The following is a 15,113-nucleotide window of genomic DNA, read 5'->3' as shown; positions in this document are numbered from 1 at the left end:
TATTCCATTACATTATATAATCAAATATTATGAAATTAATATTATATATTCTTAGGTTCGAGATAAAATTATGTAACTTATACTTTTTTACGATCTTTCTTCTTATAATAATAAAAATGCAGTATAATTTAATATTATATAAAAAATCTACAATTCTACAGAGATATCAAAATTATATTTCTCTAGTAATAATATTCGTGTATATATATATATATATATATTAATTTATATATAAAATTGAAGGAAACTAGTGTAGCTAAAGAAACAGATTATAATGCATGAGTAGTAACCGTTCGCAATAATGACACTGATTTCCAATGGTAGAAGTAAAGACAATGATGCGCTGCATGATATCTATGAAGCTTTATGATCTTTATAAATAGACGAAATCACATGTACAAAATTTAACTTTGCGATGTTCCGCATTTCGCGTTTTAACCCCCATTAGTGACCCAAACCGCGGTATTAAGTTTTCGGCCACACGGACAGCCTAATGTTATGTAAAAATATCAGTACCCCTTACCGGCCCTCCGGTGTGTATATTAATGCACGCCGAAGAAGAGCGAAACAGGCGAGTGTAAGCACGGGAGAGGAGACATCGAACCACGAGCAGATGCTCCTGCCGGAATATCTAAATAAATCCAGCCCGCCCTTAAAATCCCAGAGTCGAATAAGTAATAACATCCACCGACTACACGGCTGTGTCCCATCCTTCCTCTGTCTTTCTCTCTCTTTTTATTTCTCTCTCTTTCTCTCTCTCTCTCTCTCCTCTCTTTCTCAGTCTGTTTCTCGCTCTCTTTTTCTCTCATCCCTGCCTTGTCTGTTTCGCCTGCATAAGCGAGCACGTCCGATTTCGAGACTTTAATTGGCCGGAGGGAATTCCGCCGCGTGGCCTTACTTTACGAGGAAACTTTCGAGATATTTTGAGCCGAGCCGGGTCGGGGCAGAAGGGAACACGCTGCATACACTCTTTTTCCGGTTAGATGGGAGAGTAAGTCGGCGAGATTGAGTCGGCGTGGCGGCCGCAGGTTTGAAAGATTTGGCTTTTATCGCGCGGATACATATGAAACGTTTGCATTTTATGAAAATCTTTGAGACAACATATACACCTGGTACTATTTCATTTTCATTTTTTATTTCTTTGGATTAAAATTGCGTTATGAATATATATGTATATACCGTTATAAGCATTATGAAAAATTATGATATTATCTTATTTTATTATGACATCTTAATTGATTTTGTAAAGTAAATTCTAAATGTAAATAAGTTAAATATTACATAATATCTAGCTAGGTAGAAATGTACAATGCTGTCAAGCAGCACCCAAGATAGATGCTTATTTTTTAAAGTGTTCGACGTATTTATATTGCATATAATACTGGGTGGCTGTAATTTAATACTGGATTAAGATATAACATTTACGTATCAAAGTCTCTTAACTTTTGACGCAATCTGCCAATCTAATTATTGGAAGGCAACGCCATTAACTGCACTGCAGCGATGGTGCTCATGCAGCTGGATTAGCGCGGACAGTGGTACGTGTGCGCAAACACGCGACGACACTAGGTTCATCCCGACGAGCTAGGACGATTTACGAGGTTTCACAAGCTTGTCTGGCGCACAGATAGGGCGAATGTGTCAATTATGATAATCGCGCATCGATGATTTATCCGATTTATCTGATGAAATTATTTAGACGCCCGTTGACAATTATCGCGTCGCGATTTGACCTGAAAATGCAACGCGGTATAATGCGACAGCCTTTCTTACATATTACACCAATTCGCGGCATTTCTCAATTTTCCTCATCTATTTTCCATACGTGTCATATATTACATTACATCAGCCAATAATTTTATTATTATTATTATCTACGCCGAGCAACAAAATTCCTTTATTGCCCATTGATCAAAGATCTCGTTCAGTCTGTCAATTTTGTTTTTTTTTTTTTGTTTTGTTAGTTCGCTTCAAGTTCTTTTGTGTGTAGACGTCTCACTGGACATAAGATAATTCTCACCACTCGCGAGAGCCGACTCGTTCACGCGAGACTTTCTCTCCGCAAATCTGAACTTCGAGCTTTTGTTTGCTAAATTATTCCTCGGAAAATCGACGGCATCTTTTCCTTCCGAGGTTCTCAAGCGGAATCTATTTCGCCTCGCGAATCGTCGGTTCGCGTCATGAGCGCGGCGCTTTTTAAAGGGGCCATACTCGAAATACGTTTCCGCGGGGTATCGATACATGTCGTCGCCTCTACCCGGGACGAAATGAAAGGTCGATGAGTCTGCAAGATCGTCGTAATACTGATACGGCCAACTCGGCAATTGCAAACCAACTCCATCATAGATTACTCGGTCGCCGAGCTCTGGATTATTGCGTGATCGAAGTATCTCGCGAAATTCACGATTAGGATCTTTCAATGCGAAAGGCATCCCGAATTTCGCAATGCCGTTCGATCTTTTGTTGTTCCTCGGTCGAGATAGCCTTCGAACTTTAAGAATAATTTCGGGATCTATCCGTAAATCCTTAAACCTCTGTATCTCAGATGTACGTTTCGCATTTCGATAAATTCTGCGCGGAAAATTATCATTGTCAGTTATTCTCAGGGTGGGCGAGATATTGAAGACTCGGTTTCTTCTACGATGGTTTCGCCAAAATCTTGGACTTAAATAAGCGTTGGGTTGAGATTCCACGTCTTTAATGTTGCTTAATATAGGTGTTTCTTTTTCTATTAAACGAATTCTTGATAAAGCACGATCGTCGTAATACGGCGATCGTTTTATTATCGGCAGCAACTTCCATTCGACGACGTCATTCGACCATTTATTATTTCTTAATCTCAGAAGCGCCAAATTATTCTCGGGATCCGCATCTAGGTCACCCAGTTCGTCTAACTTAACCATATATTTTTGCCTTAATTTATTTCTAGAAAACCTATCATCATCATAAAAGTGGTCGGTCATCTTCCAGTTTGCGACGTCATAAATTCTTTTCTCTCGTCCCTGTCTCAGATTTTTCAGCTCGATTTCAGGATCTATTTCCTCGCGTCGATAGTTTGTCGCTCGATTTAATTTTACAGTGTTATCATCTGCTTCTTTTTCCGTTACCGAAACTTTCTGTCGCTCCTTCGAGACCCGGGGCTCCGCGTCGCTCGTCAAGTTTACAAAGCTCGCGCTCCCGTCCGCCTTGTCAATTTTTGTCTCACGATTTATAGCGCGAAGTTTTCCCTTAACCTGGTTATTGGCTTCCGCATTTGTCGCTAACTTTTCTTCCGTGCTGGCTGCCGCAGCTGCGGAATCAATTGCTGCGTTGGTTTTGTTATCCGCGAAAACATTGATCCTTCGCTCAACCAATTCCAGTTTATTCTCGTTCTTCGTGCCGTTATTGTTACTTATTTTCGATTTATTCCACGATTCACCATCACGGATTTCGAATGTTATATGAGTTTTATTGGAATAATCTGTACCCTTGCCAGTTGATGTCCCGCGAATTATGTTTTCTCGCTTCATTCTGGAACTCGTCTCATTGATCGGTTTACGTTTATCTCCTTCCGTCAATTTCTCGAATCGTTCCCTCTCCCTCCTTGTGTTATTCCTCATGTCTCTGCCAAAGGCGACCTCCTCCAGCTGTTTCTCATTCTCCTTTTTCCAAGCTTCGCGCTTGTTGAGCAGTATCACTTCGTCCTCCATGCGATTCTTCCCTTTTATTGGTAACAAATCGAGCATCCTGTCATTCTCGATTGCCGCGTTTTTCTTAGCGGCTAATTCTCGTTTCCTCTTCTTCTTCTTGGTCCCTCTCAACTTCGCATCAAGGAGATCGAACGAATCGTAAATTCTCGGCTTCTCGTAGCCTAAATAAAGCGAAGCCTGATCGCTTTCTTCAGGATTTGCGCGTTTTTGTCGTGACTTCCTATATCCCGGCGATGAACCTGTGCAATCTAGATACCTGCGATACTTATTGTGCCTGCGTTTCGATTTTCTGTAATTTTCGTTCTTCTTTTGATTGCGGGACTTCTGGCGTTTCATTTTGCGATGTCGTTTCGATGGAATTTTATCGAGGCTACGCGTTTCTCTGTGACGGGATGCAGCATGACCTAAAAATTTTAGAGCATAGCAGAACAAAAGTTTGTTACGCTAACTTACATAATTTTCTGAGAATATTAAGTAGAAATATGATACATAAAACAAATTAACCGCCCGTATCACAGAATATGCGAAATAATGACCGAGCTAATATTTTGTCGTGCAATTTTCAGACGAGATATTATGCGGACGTAATTACTCGAAGTTTGAAAGTTCGGCCGAAACCGCTATAGTTTTTTTTTATCGACTCGATGTAGAAATAGTTTATCATGCCGTGGTATTTAGACCGAAAACATTTCCGATAACCAATTTCCCGATATCGGTAGTTAAAGGAACATCGCCAATTACATTTGTTTACCGCATTTTCTGCCGAAATTTTAATATGCTTTAACTGTAAATTAGGAACAAGAAAAAATTTATATTTTATATTTTTTGAAAAAAATTAACAAAAAAATTGTTTTAAGTGTAAGAAAAATAAATGCGTGTAACCACCAGAAATATTACGTACTATTTTGGAGTCGTTTATCTGTTTCAAATGAGACATTGTCGAATTGCAGAAGATTATGCGTATCGATTGGAGAAGAAAATGCATCTTTTGTCATCGAATGGCTTGCATTAGTGGCATTAGGCAGCGCGTTTTGATACTGTAAGATATTTCCGGTTCCAGCTCTAGCTGCTGCCGAGGCAGGCTTCCTTTTTGTTTCTGCAGTTTCTCGCGCTTCGATATATCGCAAAAGTAGGTTTAACTGCTGAATCTGAATAATCATAAAAATGTTTTCTATCATAATTTTTAGTAATTTTTCTAATATTTATGAAATATTTCTTATCTTACATAAATTTTATCACATTTTTAATTGAATATTAATTAACAAATAACGATATTAGCTTATAAATAAAGTCTTACCAAATAATCGTGGACTGTTTGAACCCTGGTTTTTTCTTTTGCAGTCAAAGCGTTATATTCCTTTACAAGAGTTTCCAATATTCTCACTTTTTTCTGTAAATCATTAATATTTTCTTCTCCTTCTTGCTCGGAAATGCTGTCAAACAGGAATTTGCGTCCAGTGTCTTGCTCTGGAATAATTTTCTCACGGACCAATGGCAGCGGTGGCGCCTGAATTAAAAATTAATATTTATCAATTAATTGAAAAGCGTGATACGTGCATATAATTAATATGTAATCGAAGATTATAATATACTTCTCCCAACGATTCCTCATCTCGATCCACCTCCAGCATCCATCCTAAAAATTCTCGCATATCCGGTGATAAAGAAATGCAAGTTTTCTTTTGCACTTCGTTTGCAATTAGCGTACCGAGGAGCCCCATAACTCTTTTTATCATCGTTTCCGTGTGATTCGTCTAAATCATATCAATGAAAAAAATAAAACCATTAAAAATTATCAAAATTTCTTTTATACACGGGATACTCAAGTCTCTTGAACTAAATAATATCGTGATTACTCCATCTTCGTCGAGTCCTTGTCGATAAATGTTACCCGTTATCACATTTTCCGTTTTGTGATCGCGGTGAAGCCCAGGACCAAAGACACTCTTCAATTGATCATTTTTTTGGACCTACGATACCGGAACTAATTATCATCAATCATCCTTATACCAGAAAAACGTACACACTTGTGCGTCAAATAATTTTTCATTTTCGATGAAAGAGATGTCGAAAATAGCTTTGATATCGCGCTACGCTGCCCTTTACTTGCCTGTTGGAATATTTGCTCGACGATTTTTCCAGCCAGTTCGCCGTGAAGAGCCACGTCCATCTGCGACTCGTCGTCGATGTTGTCGGCTGCGAGGAGCAGTGTAATTTCCTTTCTCCGTGCATCGTCCTCCTCTGGCTTCACTGTCTGAAAAATCAACCTTAATTCTTTTCTCTTTTTAATCCAGTCGCGCGACCTATATGATGCGATCAGCGATCGCCCTTTCACTCACACTCTGATCCTCCGCGTTCTCGTAAAGCACTTTTTTGCCCGATGCGTCGTTCATCCCTGCACGAGACAATTCTTGCTTGGCCGTTTTACTCTTCTGAATTCTGGTGCGTCCAATCAAAGGAGATGCTTCAACTTTGTTCCTCTGCTTCGGCTTTAAATCACTTCGGTTAACGTTCTTCGACATATCAGATCGGTGAGCATGATGTCTTCTGTTTCTACTTGAAGAATGTGAGCTGCTTTTCTTTGCGTGCTTCTCCGAAGAGTGCTTATTTTTCTTACTGCTCTTTCCGGGTCTCCCCTTCTTCCTCGTACTGGTTCGCGGGATTTTCGAGTATTGATCAAGATCCTGTGTGTCACTGTTCCAATTTCCAATCTCATATCCGTGATACACTCCATCGAACCGATTTTTGAGGATATTCGGAGAATGAAACTGGTTACTTAGACTTCCGTCCATTTCATCGGAATCGCGTTGATTCTGATTCAGATCGTCGTAAAACGCGCGATATGACGCTGCCCTTCTGATTCTCGGTGTTTGATTATTGACGTATTTTTGCTCGGCAGCTTCGAGATCGTCGTTTACATCCATATTAACCGTATTCATTAAAATCGATTCTTGAACATTTTTAGCGCTTTGATCAGACACACCACGATGATTGTTAAAAATATTGTATAAGTCCATCAATGTATTATTGTACCAATTTTTTGACATCGATGAATTATCGTGTAAAGTTTGCGTAGAAACTCGAGTAGGCTTAAAATTTACATCAGTTGCATTTGTTACGTCTAATTTATTGTCTTGATCGTAAGTTTTATTGAAACCAGAAATAATTGTTTCATTTATAGCCTTTAATCCTCTGCCCAATCTGACTTTCACATTATCATCGAAATCGTCATGCCAATCTAAAGATTCCACGAAAGACTCCTGCAAGTCTTGCGAATTAATCGCCGCCTGTTTCGCCAAATTTAGATTTTGTTTCAGTAGTTCATGTATCTTGGGCTCGATATACTTGCTATTTTCATATGGAGAACCGGAATCTGTATTGATTATTGAACGTCCCTCGGGAAACGGGACATTTTTATCTTCTGAAATCTATACCGATTAATTACTTTATATTGTTGCGATTGTATTCTAAAAAAAAATAAATAAATAAATATCGCGATAAATAGTAATCATACGCGTACTGTATACATTCTCGGCTCGGTTGTTGTTCCGACGGAAAATATATTCGGTGAATTTCTCTCCGTCGAACTCTGCTCGAAGCTGCCTTTAAACATATCATCCGTGACTTTAAGCGTGAAATAATTGTTCGCCAGAGTACTATTTGAGTTTGCAACTGTCAATCAAACGTAAAATTATTGCCATTACATAAGCTTTATCAAAATAACGGCTGTAAAACTACAGAAGCATGAGAAAGAAAAGAAAGAAAATAGGAATAAATTTGCGATTAAGATCAGGATCAATATAAAATGTTTGAAAATTATATGGATAGATTCGATTAAAGTGAAAATAAGTAAGAGTTTCTTTATTCTTGATGATTGCATTCAATATTTACTCATCCAAGATGCATCAATCGATTGGAATCTCCTTTGTGCGTTGTCGTTTTGACCCAAGCCGAGGAATCTATCGTTCAATGGCTGTAATTGAGAGGGATTTGTATCAAGCGTGTCATCTGATTCGTAGTGTAGTCTTTGATCGCCTTTGAGTCGGGGTCCGCTCTTTAATTCACCATCAGGCCAATCGTACACATTCTTCAACTCTTCATACAGAGACTCGACATTGTTTGAATCATTTTCTTGATAATAATAACGATCTTCTCGTCTGCAAAATAAATTATTAGATCTCAACAATTTCGTGAATCACAAATACGTATATACATATATGTATATATGTATATATATATAGCATTTACAAATAATTTTGATAGAATTTATTTATGAGATTCTTTATCGATATTTTTAGTAATTGAATTTTACTTAAAAAATATAAAACTGTAACAATTATACATAGAATTATAAGAGATGTCAAATAAGCTATTTTTGCAAGTTAACATTAAATTAACTAATTAGATTATAATTTATAACATTATAATTTATAAATTATAACACTTTATAGCTTATTTAAATTTTGAATATGTACACTATATATTATATTACAATATGTCACATAATTTGAAACATTTGTACCGGTCGTCTCCAAAATCTTCATAGAAATCTTTCGAGGCTCCCAATTCTCTGCTTTGTTCCATACTCTTGATAGGTTGAATATCCAACAAATTATTTTTGATAACATCGGGATTTACATCTACATAGTCCACGTACTCCAAAGGTTCATTCAAATTAGTTTTCGTCTTACAGCTGTCTTTTAATAATGACTCTGAATTCTTCTTCGACAATGCCGTTCTGTCCTCAAACGGTTGGTCCAACCTATCAGACATCTATTTTTTGGTCGTTTGCATCAATATTATCAAATTGCATGTACTTACATGCATAAATTTATGTTTACAATAGAATAAAATATATGACTACTGATCGCTTGCAAAATAATCCGATTTACCATTTCGATTTCACAGCAGCTGATTCTTCTTGATAAACATTATTATCAAAATCTTTGCTCTGGCGAATTTTATCCGAGTTTTCCTTAGTCGACAATTGTTTTTTCTCATTGAACACATTTTCGAAGCTAGATCCTAACGAACTGAATGACTTCTTATCGTTTCGATCGTTCGTCTTATTTTTACGTTTGCCAAGATCGATGACGATTTCTTCTTTTGGCTCCTTGTTCTTTGCTCGTGACTTTTTGCGTCCTTCTTTTATCATCGCCTCAGCGTTTTCGTTCTTCTTCTTCCCTAAATCGCCTGGCTTACTTGGTGATTTGCCATCTGCGATCAATTGAAATATCGATGCCCAATTAGTTTCACATATTTACTACGTTTTTGACTACATGTTTTTAATGTAAATTTTATTTCGCTTACGTTCTTACCGCGCTTTTTTATCTTGGCGTTAAATGAAAATTTGTTGTCTTTATTTTGAGTCTCCTGTTCATTTAGTGGCCCATCGTGCTCTTCATCATCATCATCATAATCATAATATTCGACCATGTCCAACATACTATGTCTCTTTTTCCTGGAAATGCTACTGTCCCTGTGTTTCTTGTCAAGCTTTCGCTTAATCAACATGTTAACTTTAGCTCTTATAGGATCGATTTGTTGTCTAGATGAAGATTGTCCCTCTCTCTTGCTTTCCATTGCTTTATCATCATCTGTAAACGTATAATCGTTATTTTCGTGTATTTTTTTTTGTTATGAATGGCAAATCATCAAATGAGCGTTATACCTTCGAATAAATCTGCTTCTCTGTCATTATAGCTCCCCTTAAGTTCTTCGACATCCTGATTTAGATAGTCTTCATTAGTTTCTTGGTTCTCATCGTGATTCATCTCCGCTTCTTTCTCGACTGCTATATTTTCAGGCTCTGCTTCATTATTGGATTCAACATTTTCATAAGGATATACAGATCGTTTGTAACGAGCGTAATGATTTGTTTCGGATATCTGAGAATTTAAAGCGTCTTGCGATATACCACTTTCTTCAATTTTATCTTCGCGGTTGACTCTAGTCAATACTTTTCTTAAATTTGCAGAACCGGTTATTTCACTTTGCTGTCGATTCTCATTCGTGACATTTTCAATATCACTCTCAATCGTGGTATTAAAAACTGATCTCGTGCTCTTTACCGATGAATCTTCAGTTTCACCGTCGATTGAAATCGTGGAAATCCATAATAATTTCCTGTGTAAATTATTATCGGATTTGTGATACTCTTGAGCTTCCATTATAGTCCGAATACCTTCCTTCACATTCATAGTCTCATTTCCGTTTGACCCGAGAATTCGAATATCGATTCTATCGGTATCCAAATTTCCATTCGATTTATTTGCGTTTCTATTCTCCGCATTTAGAGGCGGAACCATCTGTTGCTGCTTTCGCAAATCGTTGTCTACAGTTACCGAAGTGAGATCCTTCAGTGTTATCGATTCGCCAGACTCAGACGTGTTTATATATGCGGCTTCCGGCTTCATTATCGCATCGGTGACAGAATCAATCAGCGAAGTCGAAGAGGCTTCCCTTGCATTTGTATTTCTTGACTTGTCGACTTCATCTTTGTTTGTCTTCATCCTCGCCACGGACATTTCGTCTTTTTCCATTCGCCGAGACAATCTCGCCGTCGTCTCTGCCTCCTGCTTTTGATACGGACGCCCTCGAGGCTCAAAGACCTTGATCACACCGGGTATCGGTTCGCGGTTTTGCTTTCGCGTTCCGTCTACTTCGATCTCTTTTTCTCTCGCGGCTACGGTTGTTTCGACGCAGCTCCACAATTCATTTGTCGCGATGCCGAAGCTACGCGATGTATTTCCCCGGGGAAACTCCTTTTCCGCGCCCTTCGATTGTCCGTCATTCATGCCGAGTCGCGATATTTTCTGAGCCGCAGCTCCTAATTTTTCTTCGCCGCTTCGATTTTTCAGGAATTTTTCAGAATCACCGTCGTTTATTGAAAAACGTATTGAATCGAGGAATGCGTTTGGTATAGTGAATGCATTCTTTTCGAAATCAGGCGAGTTAGTACGATTCTCCGCTATATGATTGATACTTTTTAATATCATCTCAATTGTGGATCGTTGACTAATTTCTTTCGAGTTTATTGGATCTCCACTTTTGGTAATGCGTTCTGGTGAATGTGTTTGAAGGTCCGTTTTAATGACAAATAATGATTTGTCGTCGATGAAATGTTCATTTAAATACAGCTCTATATTTGAAGGATATCTTAGTTCAGAAATATTTGTTTTATTAGCTATTGATGGGATAATTGTTAAATTATTCAAATAATTATTTAAAAAAGATCCTCTATCTAAAGAATACTGCGAATCGGAAATGTTTATTTTGTTAGAAGCGTTTATCGAATTTTTTCCATCATTGAGATAATTAGAATACAATTTCGTGACGACTTCTTCAGTATTTTGTGTCGTAGTTACATTTTCGAAAACGTCTTTAATCATTTGAGCTTTCTTGTTATTTTCAAGAATATCTCTTTGGTTATTTGTGTAATTTGTATCTGCGACGAAACTCTTACTACGTTTACTACGATCGTGTAATTCTTTCGAATTTTGTTTACCAAAATATGGTTCCCCAAACTCTATTCCTTGAAAAATTCTTGAATCACTTTCATCTTCGTTATTTATATTTTTTGCTCGCTTTAGCCTCCGTATTGTTTCTTCATTTGAATGATTATCAAGATCTCCAAAATCATACATTTCAACTGTCGATCTTGGCTCATTCCACCAGTTAGATTCTCCTGAAAAAATTAACCATAGCAATGACAGTAGTAATTAGTGTTAATAGTAATTTTTACTTCTCGATATTATATTTCTCCTCTTATGGCCTAACATCAAACTATTTCTTAATTCTAGCACAGTTTTCTTCAAAGACTCCAGTGATGACGCTGCGTTTCGAGTTTTGCCATTTCTGATTGCAACCGAAGATCCCCGGAAAGCGGTGAAGGCATTTGCATATATTGGATCGTGCAACGATACTTCTAATTGATCCCGCGCGTCAGTATCGACGTGTAACTTTTCGTCCTTGCTCGAGTCTGAGAGATCATGTTTAATACGCCATTTAGAATTAGGTCAACATTTCAACATTTTAATTATTTCGATAATACCGGAATTAACGCGAATTTCACGAGCAGATTCGTAATCACGATGCCATATATTCTCGCCGTTAGTCACTTTGGGAGTCTCATTAGAATTCGACCAGTCGCCCGAGGAATGGAGCTTCTTCTTTCCAGTCCAATCTTTCAATGGCTGATCGGCCATCGTTCCTCCGTCGTAGACAGCTCTATCTAACCTACGCTCAAGAGTGGAATGAATTTCTATCTATCTGCTATAAGAAATATGCGATAGCTTTTAGAAGATTTAGGTACAGCTATGAAAAATTTAGACGCTTCATATATAAATCAAATAATCTTATAAATTACATATAAATTTATTTTTATTTATTATTTATTTATTTAAATTTGTTTATAATAATGAAAGAAATATCGTTTTAGAAAGATAAAGGTATGATTATTCCGTCACTAAAAATATTTTGTTAATTTGTAGATGTTTATAGATATAATAAATTCTTTTAGATTACACTTTAAACGAAATAAATTGCAGTTTTGAATGAACATTGTTCCATCGCTTACGTGCCACGGGATTGATAAGGAGCGTCGAAGTCAGCATTATCAGCGTCTTTCTTAAATGTCATGTCATTATCCAGATAGACTCTCTGAGGAACATCACGAGCACTCTTCCGCCCGTATTTCTTCTTCTGCACCATCCACATCGTTTCATAATTCCGATCGAAGCCCCTCTTGCCGCGTAACCTACTTCCATAACCGATATCAGCCCGTTCTAGGACATCCCCCGTGTTGACGGATACCGTAGAATACTGGTTTGTATTACGCGCCAGCGGACTGTAACGGAAATATTCTTATTAAATCAGTCAATAAAAATTGGCGCGTTTCTAAATTGTAGAATGCAAATATCGAGGTTGCTGGTAACTTTTTCCAATTGAAGGAGACACTTGTAGCAATTAAAATTTATGGAAATTGAGTTAAGCTTACTAACAATTCATATTGAATTTATTGCGTTTTTTATTTCTTTTTTTCTTCCTTGTCAAAGCAACAGATAACATAAGGGTCTTACTCATCTAGACGAGTTCTATGATTAATATGATGCGTGGCGTGATCTATCGACTTCAAATCGTTCTGCGCATTTAGAACATCTTCCAGAAATCTATTTAAAGCCACGCTATTTTTCTCATCGTCGATCACCACAGATTTATTCGCGGAATAATTTCGATTGCCATCAACCTGTAAAACACAATATTATATAGTTTAACAAGCATGTATCAATTTTCTGTTATTTTTAACGGAGCATTAGAAATAGTTTGTGGAATTTGTAAAATAAGAGTAGATGAAAGAGAAAGAAAGAGAAAAAAATTAATATTACACAAATGACTCGTACTGTTGAATGTATACGGCAGGCTTGGAACGTCCTGCAGCGGCATTCCTGCCGCGAAGACGGCAGAATATTCTGTCGCTGACAATCCCTTCCTACCACCCCCTTCCCCCACCGACACGTTAGCGCGTTATAATAATGCCGAGTGGGTGTCCCGTAACGCATCGCGTACATACTATTTCGCTTCGTCCTTTTTCCGACGCGCTCGCGCGGCCAAAACAATGGGATTCTACATCCGGCAGCCGCGGGCACGGGACGCGTATTATTAAAAATTCACTCCCCCCCTCCCCTCCCTTCTCCCACAGCGTGGCTGAAGTGGCCTCTGGCAATCTGCATCTCATTCCCGGTGGGCCCTTGTGCCATCAGGTGGCTGGCAGCCACACCACTGGCAGCGCGCTGTGGAAAAGGGGTGGAAAACTTGAGCCTTGCGACGCGGCGGTTTCACGGCAGGACACATCGTGGTCGGTTTGCCGAACAAAAAAAAAGATTTTACACTCAATTACACGCGGCATTTAACTAAATAAAGACCCGCCTCACCCTCGGCTTGTCTTTCCACCCTAACGTAGCTCTGTGTGTACAGAGGCTAGAATTCTTTTTATTAAACTGCCTGCGATAATGAAATATCTTGATTGAAAGACGTTTAATTTTATTAGATCGTATAACTATAGATTGCAAACGTGTATATTAAACGATATATTATATAGTTAAATAGTTAAATAGTTTTTTTTAATAAAAACACTATAATACGGGAAAAATTGTATTTTACTATTTTGTCATATATAATTTAAATTATTTTAATCGTTCTCTATTTTTAAGGAACGCATTAACAATATTTTGAGACATTCTGATTCCGTTTGCGAGTACGACGATCGTTTTCGTAGATTCTCCATCAATCGGCCATTGCGGGAGTCGAGTACCGAAAGTGCGGCGGGTATAATCAATCACGAGACATTTTCGGCCGCAATACGCGACCGAAGAGAGGAACGATAGACGACAGTTCGCATAGTTCCGAAACGGAAACGGTAATATCGCTAGCCCAGGGCGACCAACCCTTTGTCATTTTGTCATTCGGCATAAAGACTGAGAGCTGGCGGGAGAGATGCTCTGTGGCACGTTGCGTCGCTCTGAGTGTCCCTCGCCAAAAAGAAATTTAACGCTTGAGATATTAAAACGCGCTTGAGAACAAGAATCTATCGTCGCGCATCGCTCTCGGCCAGATCAGATATCGTACGTTTCTCTTATCAAACACGACGATATTCTTGAAATCTTTGTGAAATCTAGCAGTAGAGTTTCCGAAAAAAATGCGTGTCTTATCGAGTAAAAAAAGAAGTGATTTTAGATTGATTAATCCAATATCAAAGTAATTTTGATTACGTAAATATATTTTAGTTTACCTTATTATCTTCACATTGATGTGGGGAAATGACCGATTTTTCCGAGTTCTTAATTGAATCAGATCTGTCCTTCATGTACGTTGCTTTGTTCCGATCATATTTGTTAACTTCCCCCAAGCTGGGTGTAGCAATGGCAAGTATGATATAGATCAGGAGGCATACTCGAAGGCAAAATAGTGAAAGAGCGGACGATCTGGCCATTTGTTTCATGCTGTAAAGAATTGTAAAGTATTATAAGCTAATATATGTGATATCTCAAGATTATTTTCGGCAACAAATGTATCATCCATGATACACTCTATATTATTAAGACTCATTAAAATATTCTATTTAATTATACGATGCAGTAGATGTAAAATTTAAAAAATAGTATGCATTGGAAACTTAAACGAGAATATCGGCGATCGATTTCCTGATGATTTATACGAGCCAAAGAAATGGGGCAAGTCGAATTCAATTTAGCAAGCAAGCGCAAGAGACTTCGTCACTTCATAAATCCGCCCGCGGAATTACACGCGCGTATATGTATGTGGCACGCGAAGTACATAACGGGCTATTAAGTCCCGATCTCGGGAAGACATTAATTTCACGGTCGCGCATAACTTTCCTGTCACAATTTGCATTCGGCCTGGGCC

General features: G+C 38.1%; 2 protein-coding genes across 2 annotated transcripts; both read right to left on the bottom strand.

The window, feature by feature from the left end:
- Positions 1-1,793: 1,793 nt before the first annotated feature.
- LOC112466252 lies at positions 1,794-8,383 on the bottom strand. The gene is made up of 10 exons (XM_025034253.1): positions 8,212-8,383; positions 7,581-7,846; positions 7,210-7,361; positions 6,029-7,117; positions 5,800-5,943; positions 5,546-5,659; positions 5,282-5,443; positions 4,987-5,196; positions 4,591-4,837; positions 1,794-4,093 (listed from the first exon to the last, which is right to left on the bottom strand). Exons 1-10 carry the CDS (start codon positions 8,271-8,273, stop codon positions 1,971-1,973), a joined length of 4,569 nt encoding a protein of 1,522 aa, XP_024890021.1. The 5' UTR covers positions 8,274-8,383; the 3' UTR covers positions 1,794-1,970.
- Positions 8,302-14,688, bottom strand: LOC112466233. Its single transcript, XM_025034225.1, has 10 exons — positions 14,479-14,688; positions 12,770-12,936; positions 12,268-12,537; positions 11,743-11,927; positions 11,434-11,670; positions 9,361-11,376; positions 9,008-9,286; positions 8,582-8,906; positions 8,401-8,451; positions 8,302-8,329 (listed from the first exon to the last, which is right to left on the bottom strand). Exons 1-10 carry the CDS (start codon positions 14,686-14,688, stop codon positions 8,302-8,304), a joined length of 3,768 nt encoding a protein of 1,255 aa, XP_024889993.1.
- Positions 14,689-15,113: the final 425 nt, after the last annotated feature.

The sequence above is a fragment of the Temnothorax curvispinosus genome, unplaced genomic scaffold (genome assembly GCF_003070985.1).
Source record: "Temnothorax curvispinosus isolate PA1 unplaced genomic scaffold, ASM307098v1 QBEX01016011.1, whole genome shotgun sequence".
Classification (NCBI taxonomy): domain Eukaryota; kingdom Metazoa; phylum Arthropoda; class Insecta; order Hymenoptera; family Formicidae; genus Temnothorax; species Temnothorax curvispinosus.
This window is presented reverse-complemented; position numbering and strand designations above follow the sequence as displayed.

Excerpts from the sequence above, each read along its gene's own strand:
- LOC112466252 (XM_025034253.1), bottom strand. The coding sequence starts at position 8,273 with ATGGAACAAAGCAGAGAATTGGGAGCCTCGAAAGATTTCTATGAAGAT. Across the intron at positions 5,944-6,028 it reads AGAACGCGGAGGATCAGAGT|ACAGTGAAGCCAGAGGAGGA; the intron begins GTGAGTGAAAGG and ends TTGATTTTTCAG. Across the intron at positions 5,197-5,281 it reads ATGAGGAATCGTTGGGAGAA|GCGCCACCGCTGCCATTGGT; the intron begins GTATATTATAAT and ends TTTTTAATTCAG.
- LOC112466233 (XM_025034225.1), bottom strand. The coding sequence starts at position 14,688 with ATGAAACAAATGGCCAGATCGTCCGCTCTTTCACTATTTTGCCTTCGA. Across the intron at positions 11,377-11,433 it reads GAGAAATATAATATCGAGAA|GAGAATCTAACTGGTGGAAT; the intron begins GTAAAAATTACT and ends TAATTTTTTCAG. Across the intron at positions 8,330-8,400 it reads TTGTCGAAGAAGAATTCAGA|ATGTAAATCCCGATGTTATC; the intron begins GTCATTATTAAA and ends TGGACTATGTAG.